The sequence below is a fragment of the Nycticebus coucang genome, chromosome 11, assembly GCF_027406575.1.
Source record: "Nycticebus coucang isolate mNycCou1 chromosome 11, mNycCou1.pri, whole genome shotgun sequence".
In the NCBI taxonomy this organism is placed as follows: domain Eukaryota; kingdom Metazoa; phylum Chordata; class Mammalia; order Primates; family Lorisidae; genus Nycticebus; species Nycticebus coucang.
The window spans coordinates 19,496,366-19,517,545 of NC_069790.1; the positions used below are offsets into that span (position 1 = coordinate 19,496,366).

The 21,180-nt window shown below is 45.0% G+C and overlaps 1 protein-coding gene across 8 annotated transcripts in view; it reads left to right on the forward strand.

Moving 5' to 3' along the window:
• The window catches only part of ELMO1 (engulfment and cell motility 1), a 576,900-nt gene that overhangs the window by 520,100 nt on the left and 35,620 nt on the right, over nt 1–21,180 (forward strand). For all 8 annotated transcript variants that reach the window (XM_053608836.1, XM_053608837.1, XM_053608839.1 and 5 more), the window contains one exon: nt 18,484–18,647. In XM_053608836.1, coding sequence (XP_053464811.1) covers nt 18,484–18,647 — 164 coding nt within the window. The remainder of the gene's footprint in view (nt 1–18,483; nt 18,648–21,180) is intronic.

Sequence of the window (21,180 nt, forward strand, 5' to 3'; positions counted from 1 at the left end):
GGTGCCTCCTTATGTTGAATCCTCACAACCACACAGGGAGGGAGGTGCTGCTCTATCCATTTTAAAGGTGACGAAACCGCACCTCATAAAAGTTAAGTGGGAAAGCTTACATTTACTTCCCCCGAGGTCTCCAGCTCCAAACAATTTTTCCAATACAATGAAAATTCCCCCCATATAAACATCATACAACTTAGTTTCCCAGAACTTCACTTAAGCAATTGCCAGTGTGGGGAGGAAGTTCTTGGTACATCTCAGGGAAGGCATCATGTTGATGCCCGAGTCCTCCTGTCCTTCCCCATCTTCCTGTCCTTACCTATCTGGAGGTTCAGCTGCTTCATCTGTCACTTACAGCTGAGTTCATCCTCCTTATCAATGAGGTCACTTGCTATGACTCAGCTATTATCACCTGTCCTCCTTTGATTTCTTGGATTGCCAAACAAACCGTTGCTATTTTTAGTTTATCTCAGAACCCAAAATTGGAAGACAGCAGCCCACTCAGCCTTCTGGTTTACCAAGGTGTTGATTCTTCTTGGCTTTCTCCTTTCATTCATGACTTCTTTCTGGGCTTCAGAATGAAGAGATTTGTGTGACTGACAGACCCCTCCTCCCTTGCAGCGAGTCCGTCTCTGGGACCCACATAGGAGCTGAATGTGGCCTTTGCTTTGGTAACTTTTCGTTTTGATTCTTCTGTCGGAATCTATTATAGCATGAAATTGGTCTCTCCTCCTCCTATCTTAAGTAAAAGAATAAACACATTGAATAATGTGGCTGAGAAGTTTTGTTTCAGATCTGCAGATATTATGAGTTGTGTCCTAAGCAAGACAGAACTAGTGACAAAAATAGTACATTGATGCTTAACCTTTTATGACAAGAGCTGATTGTTTAAGAAACTGCTGTGTTAAATGAAAACTGTCTGGATTTCCCAAATTGAACTGTTGGAATCTTGCGTTTTATACCAGAAGGCAGTTTACTCAAATATCTCTGATCATTCTAAACCAATGGAGAGTTAAGAATGTACATTCAGATAGCACATTACAGTTTGCAGTTTACTTCCATATATATTGTCTGTTTCTCCTCAATTACTATGGGGTAGATTTTATCATCTCTATTTTATATAAGCGAATTCAGATGCAAAAAGCCTTAAATTTTATAATACAGCATTAATCTCAAAACATAAATGGGTACATAAGGATATTTAGCAAAGTCACCTAGGCCTAACACATGCAAGTAATTTATTTCTTTAGCTACAAACAATACTGTGTTGATGAAGAAATAATACTATTATACTTTGGAAGAGCTGGTCTAAGTGAAAAATTGAGGAAAGACTGGATGGTTGTTTAGCTGGCTAGTACTCAAGGTCAATATCAGGGAGGCAAGGTTCATGGAGTTAAAGCAGGGTGCTATGTATTCTCCACGTGAGAGTCAGGGCCTTTACTTATGAACTGTTTTCCTCCTTACCTTCTCCTTTCAGAATAGCTTTCTGTGGCTAGTGGCCATTGGCCAGCTTCTGCCAACCCCCCAGAAACCCCCTGGAGGTTAAAAAAACCACACAGATAACATGTTCACAAAATATGACACAATTTCAGGGTGTTTATAAAACTTCAAGTTAATAATCCTTGCTTTAAATGAATCATGGAGTTGTAAAACTCCCAGCAAACCTCTGAGCTGCCAAGTCATGTACTGAAAGACTGTCAGAGATCCTATCCAACTGTTGTACGATTGGAGGATTCTAGCAACAACCCCATGATTGGTTATCAACACAAGTCGGTGGATTAGCAAACAACTGCATCACCCAGATACTGTAGCAAAGAGGCTCACTTGAACTCTTCTCTACAGCACTCAAAACCTTTCTCCTCATTACCCCATTCTTTGACAGTTTCACGGACTTTCCTCCAAGGCAGGGCTGGTAGAACACATATTCCGGCTGTTATTATTTACTGACTTGTGTTTGTCTTTCTTGTCCCAGTTCATTGTGTGAGGCAGGGATCCTACTGTGGGGACAGTAGCCGTGGTTCACACACCCGATCGTCCACCCTACGCTTTGCTTCAGTTGGTCAAACTGTGTGCAGAACCCAACTTATTTGTCACAAGAATACAAACATACTGCAGATTCCGCCTCATTTTCTCACCTGAATGTTGACATTCCTCTCCTCTAATGTAATAAATGCTCTGCCAGATCAACAGAGTCCCCAGACAGATACAGAAATGTATTAAATTACTCTGTCATTTAATTTCAGTTTGAGAGACTCAGGTGGGAAGATCACTTGAGGCTAATTAAGACCAGCCTGAGCAACATAGTGAGACCCACATCTCTACAGAAAAAAACATAAAAATTATCCAGGCGTGGTGACATATTGTTATAGTCCCAACTACCCAACTACTCAGGAAGCTGAGGCAGGAGGATTACCTGAGCCCTGGAGTTTGAGGCTGCAGGGAACTATGATTGTGCCATTGCACTGCAGCCTGGGTGTCAGCAAAACCCTCTTTCAAAGAAAAAAGAATTCTACCATTTAATATTAATTGAGTACTTGCTATGTTGTACTGGGTCCCTCTTGAGGAATCCAGGCTAATAAATGAGGCAAGTGTGAATTTATAAATCATACGCAGTATAATTAGCACAGCTGCAGACCCAGAATCTCACATTGTGTGTGCTCCACTGTTCCTTATCTGATGAGGGATCATTCATTTTCCAGGGTGATGCCCCTCTTGAGCAGTATGCCAGGTACCTCAGAGACAGGTCCTTGGATAAATCTTAAGTTTGAGATACTCTCACAGCTTAACAAAGATTCACAAAATAAGCTATAATGGAAGGCGGGAATGATACATGCTATAAATACAAAGAAAAATAAAGAGGAAACTAATATTGATTGAGCACATATTATGTGCCAGGAATTATTTTTGGTCCTTTCGCTTACATTATCTAACTTACTTCTCCTAACTATCCTTTGAGGTAGGCATTATCCTCATTTTACAGAGGTGGAAACTGAGGCTTAGAGGTGGAATAAGTTGCTAAAAATCTCCTTGTTCCTAAAATTCATGCTGTTTCCATTCTATATTGCTAAACTACCTTAGAAAATCTACCAAAATAATAAAGGGAAAAAGAATATGACCCATTTAGTTACTACCCTATTTTCCAGTTTCCTCTCACCTGTATCTCTTTCCTCCTGCCCCTTACAGGGAAGAAGCTACCCTGGAACATCCCTAGGGTCTGGCCTTAGCCGCTCTAAGTATTAGGAATATTCTGGTAATTCAAAAACAAATGTCTTTGGATGTGGCTCAGCCACACCCTCCTGTCCCTCTCCTGTGATGCGCACGACCCCTGGGAGCATGCGCAGTGGAGGTAATGAACTAGCTGCCTTCCCAGGGCGATTTGCCATGGACACCAGCCAAAGGATGGGCTTTCCTAATGAGACAGAGGCATGGCCGCACCTTTTGTGGTAATGCAAGGTCTCCCATGTCCTTGTTAACAAAACTGCTAACAAACCCACACTCTGGTTTCCTTCCTGGGAGGAGATTATTCAGTACCACAGAAGTTGCTGTATGTACTCTCTAAATGACCCAAATTTCATCTTTCTCACAAGCTAAAACTTTAAATAAATGCCAACAAGCCTCATCATGTAGGGACATGACTGTACACCTGAAACAACGCAGATACCAGCGTTAGTCACACAGCCTTCCTTGGCACAACACCTAAAGCTGTCTGCACCTAGCGGACTCGGCTCCACATTGTGTTTCCCAGCAGTCATGGCTCGTGTTTGTTCACGAGGTGTGGGGTGCCAGGCCAGGCCACTATGTTCTCAGCTGGGCCGTGAGCCTGCCTGGCTTGACACTGATTCATGATGTGCGGGAGCAAACCATTTGCAGAGCCACCTTAGAAACACAGTTAGCCAAAGACAAATAGCTGAAAGTTGGCTGGTAGGAGTGAGGCAGGTGGACTCCTGACAATGGGAGTCTTTCGGAGACACCAGCGTGACCTCTGGTTATCCTAATGAGGGGACAGGACAGGCTGTGCGGTAGATGATGCTTTCGGGTCTGGCTTCTCGGGGGGCACACCAGGATCGGGTCTAAGGCATGCTACTGATATGTTCATACCACTGCATCATTTCTCTGTGCTTTGGGTTCCCCGTTTATAAACGTGCATACAGAGCCAAACTGCTTCCCAGTCACACGTGAGACGAGATGCACTTGAATCAGTAAAGTGTTTGGAGACGTTCCTTTGGAAGATCCTATGCCAAAAGAGTGAGCATTCACAGCCATACTTTTTCTTTACCAAATGGATTTTCCACTGAGAAGGTTTCACTGTGATCCCATATGGTATTTATTTTGCCTTACGTATTTCCTATCTCTCGTTTTTCTGCCTCGTTTCATGCACTTACTGCACTGTGTTGGTTTGGCATCCAGTTCTTTATTCCAGTGTTCTCCTGTGTGCCTCTTTCCATTCCTCAGTGGAGTAACGAGGGAAGGATACATTCATCTTGGAGGTGTAGAGGAGATGCCTCAGCTTTACTGGGGTGCTGTCCTTTTACTGGCCTGCCAAGACCAAGCACAAAATGTGTTTTATTCCCTTTTCCAGAACAGACCCTTTCTCCCCAGCAGCACCTGGTGGTTGTTCCTGGCAGAGAACACCTTTGTTTTCCTTACTGTAAGTTCCACTGGCAACTCCTGGCCAGAGACTATAAGAACTATCTCCTAAAGATAAAGAAACCCTTGTTTACAGGGTATTTTCCTTACAAGCGTATCTAGACTACTTGAGTCAAAAGTTACAATGAGTCTCAAACCCATTTGGGGAGGTGGGGGATGCAGAGAAATGAAAAGATGTGCCTCAGGTTGCACAGGAGGCTCTATGAGAAGAAATATAGACCAGCCAGGTGGGTGCCCGGCATCCTCCTTCACACCTCTGACTTCATCACTTCATTCTTCTGCTTGAAGATCTTTCACTTTCACCGCTTCCTCTAGATATGGGTCGAACGCTTCCACCTGGCAGCTAAGGGTGCCCAGAGTTTGATCTCAACCTGCCTTCTATGATTTACCACCTGCCCCTTTCTGGAAGCGAGCGATGTGAATAATAAGCAGCAGCTACCATTTCCTTCCAGCCCCATCAAAGCTCCTTGACAACCATTCTCTTTTGTCATCCTTACCCCACAGCATGGTCTGCATTGTCCTCTCCAGCTTCTCGGGAGTTGGAGACAGAGAGAAGTTAGAAATTCGCCCAAGAACACACAGCTGGCACATGAGCAGCAGTCTGGAACCGGTTCTGCCTGATTCCAGGGCCTGTCCTGCCCCTTCCATCTTTTACCAAAGGCAGCTGCCTTTCCATTGACCGCAAAAGCTTGGCAGACCCAGCAGATTTCTGGAAACTAGAAACAACCAGCCTCACAACTGTGAGGAGTGGAACAAATGGGCAGAAAGGCGGAGTGAGGTGGGGAGACACGGCACCATTTTGGATCTCCCGCAGGCTCGCTGGCTCCAGAACTCCCAGAGACTGTGCAAGTTCTGCAGAGTCAGGGCACCCTGGGCTGTTTGAATTGTCTGAGCTTTGTGGCTGTGCTGGGTGACAGGTTCCTTTTTAAAGATAATAAATGGCTCGCAATTACTTTACTTTGGAAAGCGCTCTTCTGCCCTGGGACACTGTAATAACTGGCCATGGAAGAGAAAAGGCCTGGGGATTTATTAGGTGTCCCAGTTTTCAACCATCTGGGAGAAATACGGCAGGACGTTGGGACAGCAGTGCGTTAACCAGAGTTAATCTATCATCGCTGCCGTAAGCCCTCTCTGCTCACAGCTATCACAGGGATTTGTCCCCGGCCTTCACAAAGACTTGCCAGAAATCATTTTTTTAATATGTAACTCTAAAACTACAATCTAGTTGACCTTCAGTTTACTGGACTGAAGGGGACATTTTGCAGGTATGAGAGATTTTAAAGTTGACTAATCATAAAAAAGACAAATGAGGGATAGTCTCTTCCTTTCAAGGGCTCAAGGTCCTGCTGGAGAGATGAGTAGTGAACAGATAAATCAGATAATTTCAATGCTCAGAATGTGACTGTAAAGCAATGGGATAAGAACAGAAATATATTTGTGTAAGAAAAAAAAACAACAACACTGGTATGCCTTGCTTTGCTTTCCCTCCTCTTAAATTATATTGGTAGCCCATACCCATAATACCACGTAGTGAGATCCCTTGTTATTTGTTCACAGAGCAGCTTTCCCCTAAGTGCGTTTGAATTTCTCAGGGGTAGACACTACTTCTGGTTCTCTGTGCAGCCAGTGATCAGCTCATATTAGGCGCTTGCTAAATGTTACTGAGCAAGGGCAAGACTAGACTGCATGTGCCTCCAAAGCTTCTAATGTAATGGGAGGAATCAGCAACTTAGAAGAGAAAAATCTAGACAATCAAAGCATTTATCCTTAGGATAGTCTGTTCATAATTTATCTGGATTCATTTGGAAGTGAAAATACATGGTATTTGCAATTTCTCAACAAAGTTAGTCTGATGTGTGCTAAAAAGATGTAAGTATGAGAAGGGTGGCAAGCATGATCTTTTATGTACATATCAGAGTTTTGACCAGTGGGCTGTGTCCAACTGTGAACACCGCTGCTGCTCAGTCTGTCTGCCCAGGAGCTTTGGTAAACACTTTCATTGGGTTGTATTGTACTTGCCTCCCAGAGTGACTGGCTAGAATGCTTGTTCAAGTTCCTCTGAGTTCTGCAGCCTTGCCTGATGGCAGAGCTGGTCTGTGGGAACTAGACCTTACTCTTCCTGCCCCATGTCCCCCGTAGTCTTGCCTGAGCAGTCTGCTTAAGAAAAGTTTATCAGATTTCCTTTGCAGAGGGACAGACTATCCCATTTCATTTGTCACTACTTAATAGCTTATGCAAAAATGTGCTGGGAGGTCTAAATATACTGGGCTTAGGTTTTACCCTCAATGTGGGACAACAGACATTGCATTTATTTCTTGCTAGTGACTAATCCTGGAATAGCGTGAGGCTGATTTATCTGCATCCCCTGCTCTTCCTTTTCTCTGTCTTCCTTTTGCTCCTACATTCATTCACTCCACAGATATTATAAAATGATATGAGATGTTGGAAACAGATGAATCAGGTGAAATTCCAACATTTATTGGTGTTGAGACATACCAGGGCAGGTCACCAGAGCGATCATTCACTCCTTTTTTTCAGGCCTTATCAATGAATTGAGTGAAGAAGGGCCAGTGATTAAGTATCTGATTTATTGGTAAATGCCCATAATGTTGAAAGGGCTACCTGTGGATGCCTTTTATTCATTAACACAGACAACAAGGTCTTTCTTGGCACTCTTAGCACCTTGTATTTTAGCACCATGATTGTGTAACTTAGAAAAGAAAAATCCATCCAGCCTTAGTTACTTCTTCAGTGAAATTCCTCCCTTGATATGGGGGAACTCCCAGTAAAGTCAACCCACATTCCCCCCACCTCCAGGGTCAGGCAGACTTAGCTGCAAGAAAACAGCACTCCAGAATCTACACTGTCTGTTTTGGAAGACTGTCTATTCGGGGAGCGGTGTTCACTCCTTGTAACTTCAAAAAAATTTGCAAAAGATTTAGCTTTCACCCTTGTGCTTGGCAGAGTATGGATAAATTTCAAGAACAGGCATTAATAAACTAACAGCAACATGATTATTAAAAAATTGTAGCCACGTCCCCCCAGCCCTGTTGGAGAAAGAGTTTTCCAGCCTTCTTTGCAAGAAAACTAGCTCTATTTGTTTCTGCCTTCTCCTGCCCCCTAGAACGCCCACCCCAAAGTCTCTCTCTCCACATAGTCACATTTTAACTGACTTGCTTGACATGTTGTTTATTTAAAGCTGTGGATTAAATGCCACCCACTAAATGTGATTTGCTGGGACTTTGCTTTGCCTGGGGCAGGCTCCATCAGAAACTGGTGGAAAGAGCTTCCTGTTGTCCACCCAGGGCCTTCAATTAGCTAACCAGCAAATTTAGCCTGATTGCTGTATTAATTTGACTTCCCGTTTCAGTGGGGAGAAGCAGCTTGGCCACACAGCTCTCTGCCTCCCAATCTCTCTCCCCTCCAGAGCAGGCTGCAGAGAGAAAGCAGCGACGCCAGAGCTTCCCTTTCCCCTGCCTTTTTTTGGATTGACTTCCTGCAGATGCTAAAGAGAGTCAGAAGGAATTTGCTTTCACATCCATTGTTCTTCACCAAATAACAGCACTAGTTGATTTTAAGATGAAGTGCTGGTTAACAGGTTTATCTACTTATTTACATATTTTTAATAGCTATAAAGATCCTTAAGCCTTAAATTAAAGTGCCTTCTCCTGAGGAGCAGGACGGCTGCTGGTGCCCCGTGTCTTAGTCTTTGGAATGGGACATTGCCCAGTTAGCACCTGTGCCAAACTGCAAGGTCAGCCTTTATGTAACAACTTATTTCAGGGGCTAATGCCAAGGCCCTCAAGTCTCCCAGTTTGGATTATGCTCCCATTCTCAGGATGCTTGAAGCTACCTGAGCCCCACTACCCTCTGTGATTCCATTCCTGTTTGATTAGAAGCAGAAAAGCAGAGCAGCAGCTCCCTTCCCAGCTGCTTCAGCGCCATCTGTTTTGCTCTCAGGGTACAGTTGATAAGTCACCTTTCACACTCTGTCATCATAGCCCTTCTTTGGACTCCCCAGAGCCTTCCCACTCAGAGAAGGCACACACACTGCTCCCCTGCTCCTATCAAGCACCCAGAAACACTGGCTCTGATTGCTGAGCAGAGAGCGGTGGCCTGCTTTGGAGCATGGTGGCCACCCTTACTAGAGCAGGTCCCTAAGTCATGCCTGACCTGGGTAGGCAGCTGCCTTCCACATGGCGGCTCTGGCTGCTGCCTTTTTGAGGTAGCCCTGGAAAAGTGGTCTGGCCCCAACAGGGAGGTGGTATCTAGGGGACATGTCCGAGCAGGCTGAGAGCAGGCACGATCCCCTGAACACCAGTCTGACTGTCCCTGCTGAGAGCACCAATGGCTGTCCATGCTGCAGGTAGGACCTGAAGACGAAGCTGTAGGGCAGCCATGGCAGAAATGAACAGAGGACTCAGCTGCCCAGTTGGCATCCGCAGGTGGCATTGGGCAGTACTGAGGGAAGGAGGCCTTCCCTTCCGGACACGGTAGTCATCCTCCCTCCCATCTGCTGCTTGTTACCCAACAGCCTCTGATGGCAGCTCTGTTCTTCAATGGACCTTTGCCTGGCCTCAATCCACATGTCTGTGGGTGAGCCCAGGCAGAGGTCCATTGTAAATTTTGTTATGCACTGAGAGTTAAGAATTATTGATCTTAGAAGCCAGTTCTCTCTTTCAACTATTTGATGAGCCTGTCAATCATAAATTAAACAGGTATTTTCTCACTCCTATAAAATGGACTGTGCAAACTACAGATTTAAAGAGTAAACAAGGAGAACACAAGTCACTATGTATGGTCCAGTCTGCTGTGCTGGGAGGAGGGGCACAAACTCTGACTCTGGGCAGGGCAGCAGGGCAGGAAGAATTGGCTAGGGTGGGAGCACTGTGTCTAGACTCCAGGAATGAGCGTGTGCTAGAAGAAGGTGTTAGTCACAGGCAGGAGGAGCAGCAGGAATGAAGGCACAGGACTTCCCTGTGACAAGGCCGTGGGGTGAAAGGCTGAGTCATGTAAGGACATGTCTGCTAGAGGGGGACATGGGTAGCAATGCACAAGAGGTGCTGGTCTTCACCCCACAGGGCTTAATCAAATGAATGATGGGATCAGCTTTGCATTGTGGAAATAAGCCGACTGCTGTGAGCAGGGGCTGGAAGAACAGAGCTGACGTCAGAGGCTGCTGGGTAAACCAGAACAGGGGGTGGGGCAAGTGTCCAGGCAGGGACTGGTGAGACTGACCCACATTCTACATCCCACTGCTCCTAGAAGCCGTCATCCTCAGAGCTGACATCAGTGAGCGCACAGGTTCCCAAGCCCAAGTAGCTCCATGATTTTGATCATTGCTAGCTTTTTGCTGTCGCTCACCAAAGACACCCTCAGAGTTGCCTTACAGTCACGAGTCCAGGTGTATGACACACAGAGAACGGGTCTTGCCAATGACACACGGAGAACGAGTCTTGTCAGTGGTGTGCATTCTGCACTCTTAACTTGGGAGAGGTAAGTGAAACAAGGGAGGGTTTCAGTCTGCGGGGAAGGACTCTCTTCTCAGTTCCTGGTCCTTATGGTAGCCTTTGATGAGATGCACTGTGTGCCCAGCAAATGCTGTGAAATGCCATCTTGCAGAGGGTGAGTTCCAAGGACCTCACTGCCCACGTGAAGCACAGCTGTGGCTTTTGACTGAATCAGACTTCATCACCCCTTCAAGACAGATGCCCATAGGAGCTTAGGGACATGTTAGAGAAATAGAGGGAGAGCTAAATGGCTTGCCCAGTCTTCTTATTTCCTGGGTGCCAAGATTAGACCTTGTCCTTTTTGAAATGCAGAGGAGCTTGTGTGCATTTATTAATGAACAGAGTGTTTCAAATTGATCTGGTATAATTGAGGACACATGATGATATTGAGAGGGGCCAGAGGTTGCACACTGGCTGAGCTGGCCTTCTGTGATTTCAGAGCAGTTTCCCATTCCTTTGCATTAAAGCTGATCCCTCGGGGCCATTGGCCGATGGGCCCTTCACCTGGGGACTGCAGTGGTTGCTCCTTGGTGAGAGGTATGGCAGAAAGGAACAGGACAGGACAGAGAATCTTGTAAGCCCTAAAACTGCTGAGGATGAGAGTTAAGAATACTGTTTAAAAAAAAAAAAATACTCTCTTTAATCTGTCAAAACCAACATTCAATTCAACCTGAATATAGTCTTGAACTTCCCTGCACATGTTATAAACACCCAGAGTCATCTTGTGAGGATATGGAAGTTGTTTGCAAGCTATAAGGAGATTGTTTTCTCTGAAAAAGAGGTCTAGGGCTGTGATTCAGAGGGAACATCATAATGTATTGGACTCAACACTCTGCTTCTCTTAATCCTGACTAAGGATTATCACATTTACTTTATAGATAAGGAAACTGGGGTTAAAGGAAATTGTGCAATTCTCCTAGTTAGTGAGTGAAGGAAGCAGACTTTGAAATGAGTAGTACCTAAGTCCAAAACCAGGTATTTTTTCTCAACACTACGGGTTGGCAAACTACTGCTGTGGGCCAAACCTGTGTTTTTGTAAATAAAGTTTTATTAGAACATAATCACGACCATTCATTTACACATTGTGGCTACTTTCATACTGCCATGGCAGGGCTGAGTAGTCGCAGCAGACACCATAGGGCTCACAGAGACTAAACTATCGATAATATATATATATTTACTATCTGTCCCTAAACTTCCTGAAGTTTGACAACCTTTTTCTAAACTCCCCTACCCCAAAATAAATTCAGAAAATATAAATACTTTTTTTATAGGTCCAGAAAGCACTTTATTTTCTTTCTCCTTCCTTTTATTTAATAATACACTTGATACCACTCAGAAGAATGTCCTATATGCATGGCTTGACCTAGGCTGTCCACATCCCACCTCTTGCGACCCTCTTGAGTTTTGGGAATCTGTTCTAATTTTAAAGACCTCTGGAAGGTGGTGGGGCAAGGAGGATTCAGTAATTGTCCCTGCCAGATAAGTCACCAATTTTTACCCTAACTTCTGATACTTTTTCTGAACAAGGCCACATTCTGCACTACAGTATATTCGTGAAGTGCTCCTTGGCCATAAGAAGTTACCCTTCCCGCAGACCAGCACTTTAGGGTCTCCTTCCCCCAGTCCCCTCCCCAGGAAGACTCTCCAATTCTTTGGTCATTGTGAGTCTCCCGTCCTTTGTTTTGGATGAGAAACATTCCTGGGAAAAGCAACAGTCCAACAATAAAAACTGTCTTAAGAAACATTCCTGGGAAAAACAACAGTCCAGCAATAAAAACCTTCTTAAGTCATTTCTAAGCTGGACTGCATTGCGCCCTGTCTTCCCCCAAGACAGCCTTTTCTCTTCTTTATGAAGAGAAATCATTTTAATTGGGGGTAAATTATACCTTTTTGTGAGTTCTGACCACCCATTAGTGGCAGTGCCTAGTAGAGTGCATTGCTGTGGCTTCTTCAGGAACCTTCCACTAGGCTATGGATTGGTTCCCTTCCAGCTCAGTCCTGGAATAAAACACAAAATGACCTCTGGACCCCTAAACATCATCCCAAAGCCACAGACTTCATTCTGTAGACTTAAAAAAAAAAAATCCTCTTTAAAAGCCTTGTCAACAGTCTTAAACATCTGTCAAGGATTTATTTGTTGTTTAAATCTACATGAAAGTCAGAAGCCTAATAGTCTTTGACGTTGAACACACCAATCATTATTCTAGTCTGGAAGATACTACGTTAAGTACCATAGCTATAATGCAAGTAAGAGAAGTTTCTACCCTCCAGGGACTTATAATCTAGATAGGGTGAAAGGCACACTGATAACTAACTTAAATGACTTTCCGGTGACATGGCAAGAATTGCTGTAGACCTGGAGACCATCTCCAAGGCTCAGAAGAGGTGCGGGATGTGTCCCGAGCGCAGTGGTCCTCTCTCTTCAGCATGCATCAGCTTGCCGAGTACCACTCTTAGAGTTTTGGATGTAGCAGGTCTGGGGGGGGGGGGGGGATGAGAAGTTGCATTTCTAGCAAGTTTACAGACGATGCAGCTATGGTGTAGAAATACCACATCTAAGATATTTTTATAGGAAAAACCTCTGTCATTAGTAATTTCCTACCGGGAAGGTAACAGAACTGACATCTACTTAATGTCTAGTATGTTTCATTCAGTGAATCGGGCCCTTTGCCCATAATATCTCGTTTAGATTTCACAGCTGCCCTGTGAGCAAACTAAGGCACAGGAAGGGGAGCTCATAGTTGCCAGATATCTGCAATGTATGAATTCTAAATTATTACCGGTTTACAAACGGTAAAAAATGAGTCTGGGCGGGGGTGGGCGGGTGTCTTGAGGAAGCTCCAGACCAGGAAACATAATAGCGTGGATTCAAAGTCACATGTGTTGGGTCTAAAGGTAAAACCATACTGCCAGCTTTTCCCCTCCATTCATCGACTCCAAACACGTATTTTCATTAATGCCTGAGGCATGCGCTCCCTATCTCCCCTCCTTTGCTCATGTTGTTCCTCCACTTAGAATTCCCTGCTCCTCTTCCTCACTGGAGTAACTCTCATTCGTTCTCCAAGTTTTGGCAAAAATTTCATCGTGATCATGCAGACTTCTCTAACATCTCCTCCTTACCCCAACCAGGGCAGAAATGATGACCACCTTGACTATTTCCTCACCTACTTTCAATTACTGAATTCCACCACACACACCCAAATCTGGTGACCTATGCTTAGCTATAGGAAGAAAAAGTCTGACTTTTTCGTGTTAGCCATGAAAAAGTTAGACTTTGAGGCCCAAACTGCCTTTGAACCACACCTCGCAGCTTCACCTCAGTTCTCCCAACTAAACAAGGCTATGATATAGTCTTCCCCACCCACAGCTGTGCTCCTCCCACCCCCCAGCCTTTGCTGGTGCCCTTTCTCCCACCAAGAGTGGTACCTCCCGTGCTCCTTGGCATGTGCAGGTCACCTCCGAGCAGACAACAAACCAAAGTCCTGGTGCTGTGCCCTCAGCCTGCCAGCCCGCGTGTGAGAGGGGCTCCATACTGTTTGCGGAGTGGACACCTGGCCCCTGGCACTCCTGAGACTTTCTCATCCTCTCTTAAGCAAGGCACATATGAAAGGGCTCATCCACTCTCCCAGCCCAGGAGTTCCAGGGTCTCTTTGTGCCTTATACTGAGCAGGGGCTTGAAAACCTTTATCCAGCAGGTGCGTGACTCACAACCGTAATCCTAGCACTGTAGGAGGCCAAGGCAAGTGGACTGCTTTAGTTTAGGAGTTTGAAATCAGCCTGAGCAAGAGCAAGAGCAAGACCTCATCTCTACTAAAAATAGAAAAAGTAGCCCAGCATTATGTCAGGGACCTGTAATCTCAGCTACTCAGGAGGCTGAGGCAGGAGGATCACTTGAACCCAAGCATTCAAAGTTGCTGTGAGCCACAGCACTCTACCCAAGGCGACAAAGTGAGACTGTGTCTCAAAGCAAAAAAAGAAAACCTTGGTTGAGTGAAGGGTTGAATAATGCTGAATGAGGGCGGCGCCTGTGGCTCAGTCGGTAAGGCACCGGCCCCATATACCAAGGGTGGCAGGTTCAAACCTGGCCCCGGCCAAACTGCAACCAAAAAATAGCCGGGCGTTGTGGCGGGCGCCTGTAGTCCCAGCTAGTCGGGAGGCTGAGGCAAGAGAATCGTTTAAGCCCAGGAGTTGGAGGTTGCTGTGAGCTGTGTGAGGCCACGGCACTCTACCGAGGGCCATAAAGTGAGACTCTGTCTCTACAAAAAAAAAAAAAAAAAAGAATAATGCTGAATGAAGGTGTGGTTATAAAGGCAAGAGTGGAGAAGTGACTGGACTAGGAGCACATGGTGGCTCAGTAGATTCAGAATAAAATATGAGAGCACATTTAAAAAAACAGTAACCAAACCAGGCCACAGTTAGACTACTTTACCACATGCTTGATTCCATTCAGGAACCCTCTGCTCTTGCATCTTTAACCCAGTCTTCCAAGGAGCCAAAAGGTTTTTCTCCCTTTGAAGTACCAATGTCCTGTGGGACTCTCACTTTTTTGTGGTGTATAACATCATTACGGACAACATGTGCTAGGAAGACTCCAGAAACACACCACCAGGATGGTCCAGACTTTGCTTGGATGATGGGTTAATACCAACAGCAAGTGCAGATTCTAAGACCATGTTTTCTTTGATATCTTGGGCAAAGCACATCCTATAACTATAAAGTTTAACTCCACTGATTTTCTGATGCTACTTCTGAGACACTGTCTTCAGGTTTTTCAAACAAATGGTAAAAGGTCTGATATTTTCCAAAGAGGACAGACCTGAGGATAGTGGTTGCGGATGTCAAGTTGCACATGTGGAACATTAACAGGCACTTAAAGCTATTAGTTGTAAACCTTGTAGAAGCTACTTTGCAAAAGCATAGAGAAATACTCAAGTTCAATGATGTCTCTCAGTGAGGTTATTTTCCTTGACTTGCAGTGAAGTTATTTTCCTTGACTTTCCATAGAACTTCTCAGGGCTGTTGCCAAACAAAACTGTGACACGAGGTAGGTGAAGCCAGTCTTTGGCTCCACCAATCTCTTTCCCCACGGTATCCCCATCACTGCATCCTTCCCCTGGGGCCAGGTGCCTGCATGCCAGGTGGGAGGAAATGGTGCTTATGTAATTAGTTTCAAGTCAGCTGTAGCTCAGGTTCAAAGTGGCTGATCTATAATGGTATTCCAGATTATTCTTGTATTTCTATTCCAGCCCTATCAGCCTCATCTTAAGAAATGTTCTATGCTTTCCTCAAACTGAAGTCTAATCAATTTGGGGGCAATTTAAAGGATTGTTGTACTTAGATATGCTTGCAATGAGCAGAGATCAAAGTCTTAAGCTAGAGGAATGAAACTCTTACAGTGGATTTTAAACACAAGATATAAGTAGAAGTTAAAGAATTCTCTGCATTCCATAAGGGAATCATCATTGCTATGCCAGTAGCATATAAATGAAGGTGACTGTTTAAAGTCATTTTTGATGGAAGTAGCTTTGTTGTTTCCATCCAGCTTCCCTCTGCTAATCCTCTTCCTACTGGGAAACCTCAACCCCACAAGCTTGTCCACTTCTCTTGGATTTCACTATATGTATTTGTTGGGGTTTTTTTGGTTGCAAGTGACAAGAACAATTCATGCCATCATTCCACCCATCTTAAGGGGGGGAAAAAGCTCATGTAACCAAATCGCCAAATGTAAAGATTAAGCTAACATTATTAGAACATTCAATCTCTCAGGCACGCATTTCTATCTTCTGTGTAATTTCATTGACATGGGTCTCACTATCTTCCACCCTCCTGTACATTATGTATTAAAGGACATAGTCTTGTAGTTCTCAATGAGAGAAAATGTGCTTCAGCTGTACCTCAAGTCAAGTTGGAGAAGTCTGGAGAAGGACGCTGATCATAAGGCCCACTTAAGAGACCCATCCTCGTGTCTAGGCTGATGTGCTGTGAACATGGTCAGCACTATGATATCCCCTTAAGAAACACATGAAGTAAAGGAGTCACCTGTCCTGAATATCTGTTTCTTCATCTCTGTAGATGATGGGGGTAAAGATAGCTCTAAGATTCTTAGTTTTAACTGGATGCTATTTTAAAAACGCTTCATTTTTGGTTTTCTGTCTGATCTCTCTTTGTCTCTTGTACACGTCTTACCTCCCACAAGAAGGCCAGATGTCTTTGCAAGACGATAATGATCTCCGTGTCTCAAAATTGGAGTCTCTCTAAATGGGGAAAGAGGCAGCCCCTCAGTTGCCCCTCATCTGAGACAGTAGAACATTAGAGTTCAGTCTTGACCAAATTTAACCACCCTTTATGCACTTCATGTAACACGGTCACAATTTCAAAATTTGTCAAGCATCCCAAATTTAGCATTTTGCCTGAGTTATAAAAAGAAGCAGATCAGGTGGAAGGTCAACTGGAAATTTTGCTGTATGTCATTATGCTGGAGGGGATGAAACAGTGCTTATGTAATTGGTTCCAAGTCAGATGTAGCTCAAGTTCAAAGCAGCTAATATACGATGGTGTTCCAGATTACTCATCTATTTCCATTCCAGTTGGATACCCATTTTCCCTCCAAAACCCATCTGAAATTTCTTCTTCATTGAAATGCCTCCCCAGCTGCCTACAAAATCCATCATCAGTCTGCCTTCTCTATTATTTCCACACTTCTATCACAATGACCTTTGGCCATGTCTGCCTCTCACTAGTCCACAGAAGGCAAGAACTGTACTTATGTGTGTTTGTTCAGTATCAGGCCTGTGCTGTATGCATCATACTGGGCTCTTTGGTATCCCAGGGTTCAACTACAAATGTGTGATCTTAGCAAGCCATCAGTTCTTTCTCAATCTCAGTCCCCTTATCTTTCATATAATAGAAATCTCGGGGCGGCACCTGTGGCTCAAAGGGGTAGGGTGCCAGCCCCATATGCCGGAGGTGGCGGGTTCAAACTCAGCCCCGGCCAAAAAAAAAAAAAAAAAAAGAAATCTCCTCTACCCTGTTGGAGGAGGAATAAATGAAGTGAGGAATAGCAAGGTGCCTGGCCCAGAACTCAACATACAGCAGAGGCACGTGTAAGGTTATGTCTTATTTTTAAGTTCCCCAAAGACACCAAGAACAGTGGCAAGGTCAGCAGTATAATAGAACGGTTACTATCCATCAGCCATATACCAACCAACTGTGTGGTCTGGAAGTCTCTTAATGTTTGAAGCTCAGTGGAAATGATGATAATATCTACCTCCTAGATGTGAGTGAGTGGATAAATAGAAAAAAACGTACATGTAAAGTGCCTACCATAGCCATCTGGCACATAGTAGAGACTTTATATATGGCAACACTTGCTCTCATCTGTAATGGAGGGTGAAAAAAGAAGCAGCAAAATTACAAGTCCCTCGGATGCCTCTTTGTGTTCTCTGGCCTTTTCCTGCTTTATGTATTTGGATGAAGATGAATCCACATTAATAGAAGCGGTGGTTAATTGCCTCCTTGTGGGCTAGGCCTGTCCTGAGGCAGCAAATTACCATATTCTTCTTTTTTCTTGATGCTTCCAATGGGATATGTCTGTTCTAATTTAATAAACCTCTTTTTTTAGTGCCTGGCTCAAAGAGGCAATACCACATGCACGTTTCCATATGCATAATTTGTATGAACACTCAGGCCTTAACTACATGGGGAAAATCATCTGGGAGGGGTGGGTGTGGGTATCTGTTCACATTCATTTGAACCGGTACCAACCAAACTTCCACAGTTCATTGTATCTCAGCAAGTTTCTCCTGGAAAAAATAATTACTATGCAGGCTTCTAGCTATTGCTTGGCCTTGGGTCTTTCCTGACTCTTGAGTTGGCATTGTTTACAGTGTTGTGTCAGCAGCAGTAACATATCAGGCAAATGGAGCACACCTCCTGCCCCAAGCTTCCCCACCCCTGCCCCCAATTCCAACTTAAGTCAATCCAATTCCACCCTTGTGGTTCTACCCTGTTTCCCCGAAAATAAGACATCCTCCAAAAATAAGACCTACTTACAGGAAAGATAAGACGTCCCCTGAAAATAAGACCTAGTGCATCTTTGGGAGCACACCTTAATATAAGACACTGTCTTATTTTCAGGGAAACAGGGTAACAGTACAAGAGAAAATGGAAGGCACACACAATGGAAGTGTACTAGTTGGAAATGCATGCTCACGGTTTGGCCTGAGAGTGCATTGGGGGCCAGGGAGGTGAGAGGTTGTTAATGCGGGAGTGCTTTCTGAACAGGAAAGGTTAGCCTCTGGGAAAATGATGGTCTTCCCTTCCCCTCCAGGTAATGCAGGTGGTGAAGGAGCAGGTTATGAGAGCACTTACAACCAAGCCTAGCTCCCTGGACCAGTTCAAGAGCAAACTGCAGAACCTGAGCTACACCGAGATCCTGAAAATCCGCCAGTCTGAGAGGATGAACCAGGAAGATTTCCAGTCTCGCCCGATTTTGTGAGTTCCCCAGTACTGACCTTGGTCTCCCAGAAGGCTCTGACCCACCATTTACAGAGTGCATGCCTCTCACTGAGACGGGCTGTGCTATGAGCTCATTAGCAAAGCCCCCAGAAGACATCTTCCGGGGTCTCAGTTCAGTTAGGGCATCTCAGCAGCTCCTTGAAGAAGAGCTGGGCTGGGTGGGCTGAGCAAGCCGCGAGCCAGGAGGGGGCCAGGTGCAGTCAGGATGGGTCTGATCCAGGAACTGACCCAGTTACTGACAAGTCCTTCAGGAATTTGTAGCTAAATAGTTGTGGACCTTTTCCAACACTTGGAACAAATTTTTTTGCCAATGAAACTGTATGCCATGTGGGTGTCCTTTAGTGGCAATCTGATCTGATCCAGCCAGAATGAGGCCCGCCAAGAATTAGAGCAATATGAGCATGGAAGCAGTGTGACTGTGAGCGAGCGGGGGTGAGCGCTTGAGAGGAGGAGAGAGACCCACCTGCTTCCTGACTGGGCGCTGCCTAGCTTCAGAGCTGCCAGGTGTGGGCCTCATGGCTATAAACCCACAGGCCTCTAGCAGGGAGGCAGCAGGTCCTCCAGTTATGGGCTTTGCATCAAACGCTCTTACAACTGGTGCAGAATTTCATACATCTCTGTTCTCAATTGTTCTGAACCTCAAACTTGAGGACTGTTTTGCTCACTCCATCTTTTCTAAGTACTGGCCTGTTTGTCTTCCCTTGTCCTTTGCTAAGACCCAGTCATACAGAAAGGTGCTTCTCATTCTATCCACAGAAGATGGGACGCAGCCTCTTCTAAACCTTTATATGAAGCCAACTTGTAACACTGGTGTGATTCCGAGGCCCCCGCCCACAGCGTGCATGCACACTCCTCCCTGCTTCATTGTGTTTCTGCTTCTTGCACGCACATATTTGATGCTTTTCGTGCTTGACAATTTGTACAGCGCCCCTCCTGTTATTTCATTTCCTCACATCCCTAGGAGATAGGCAGGTCTCTTTTCCAAAGACTGGGATGTAGTCTGGAGAGATGAGAACTTTGCTAACAAATGAAGAAACTGGGACTTGAACTTGGGTCTGCCATGTGAGAGACTGAAATGAGGTCAAAAAAAAAAAAGCAAACTTGGTAAACGGTCTGTGAAGCTAGTGAATGATGCCCCATGATTATATCAATGTACACAGCTATGATTTAATTTTAAAAAATGCGCAGGTCTAAAAAACCATCACGTCTACTACACATTTGTTCTCAACTCATAAGCACCATTAGAAACTGTAAAGTAGAGCTGCAGAGTCAGCATGAAGTTCGTTAGCAGTGGAGAGAAAATGCTTCCAAAGGGCTTTGACTTCCACCATGGCAAAACCTAAGTCAGGCCCCCGCCAGCACCAGCCAGCCTTCCACTGGGGTTTTGCACTGGTCCTCAGCCAGGAGAACGCAACACTGAGACACGGAGCTGTGAGTCACTGACTCCGCAGGGATGCCGTTTCTTACCTGCACGGAGGGTCAGTGGCTCCATGTGCCATCCCAGGAGCTCCCACACTAAAGCACTGCATTTCACAACATCTGTTTCTGCAGATGTGTGAACACAAAGACACTGTATTACACTTTTGGCAATAATTCTTAAAGCCTGAAGACTTCAGTGAAGGCCAAGTGATTCTAAATTAATGTTTGATCACAACTTAGTTCCGAGTAAGAATGTCAACTGCATGTCAAGTGTGAACATTTTGCTCCTCTTCTCTTTTTATCTTCACTTCTAAGGCTCTGCTTGTGACATTCTGAAGTTTCCTTTTCCTGTATTACAGGAAACTCTTTGTATTACATTTCTTCCTTCCTTTCTTTTTTTAATGTTTACATTTCTTATGAGAGGAGAAGCAATGTAAATACAAAGGACATGTGTTTGGAGGTAGGTTTTTCAGCATCCCTCAGCCACAGACCGAGAAGCACCAGGGCCCACTGGGGTTCTTGGAATATGTCACTGGATCCAAGTCACAAAGAGTTGCTAGAGGCCGCAGCCTTTGAATGGGAAGGTCGGGGACGGCTTTGATCGTTATCACAGCTTCTGAAAACAGCAGACAGCAGCTATGACGTGTCTTGTCTCTTAGAGTGCTCTACTAGACAGGGACTCCCTGTGGGGTTAGATGACGTCTAAATGATGCCAGAATGGCTCGTAGGAGAAACTCAAGTCACCTAAGAGAAAAGCATAGACCACATATGTGTCTTCTCATTCATTTCACAAACATGCATTGAACTCCTCCATACCAAGCCCTGCCCAAGGCTCTGCGGACAGGCAGAGAGGCAGAGACACTTAATCCCCCGCTCTCCCTGGCTTTAAAAGTTACCACAGCCTGGGCTCAGTGCTTGGCTACAGTAAGCACAGGGTGTCGCTGCCAGTGCACACAGGGGACATAGCTAACGCAAGCCTGATAGTTAGGAAATTGGAATTCTACCCATAAAAAGCACCCAAAAGACTGTCTAATTCAAGCTTTCATTTTACAGACAGAGACAACAGCTTGGCGGGGTCTGACCCCCACAA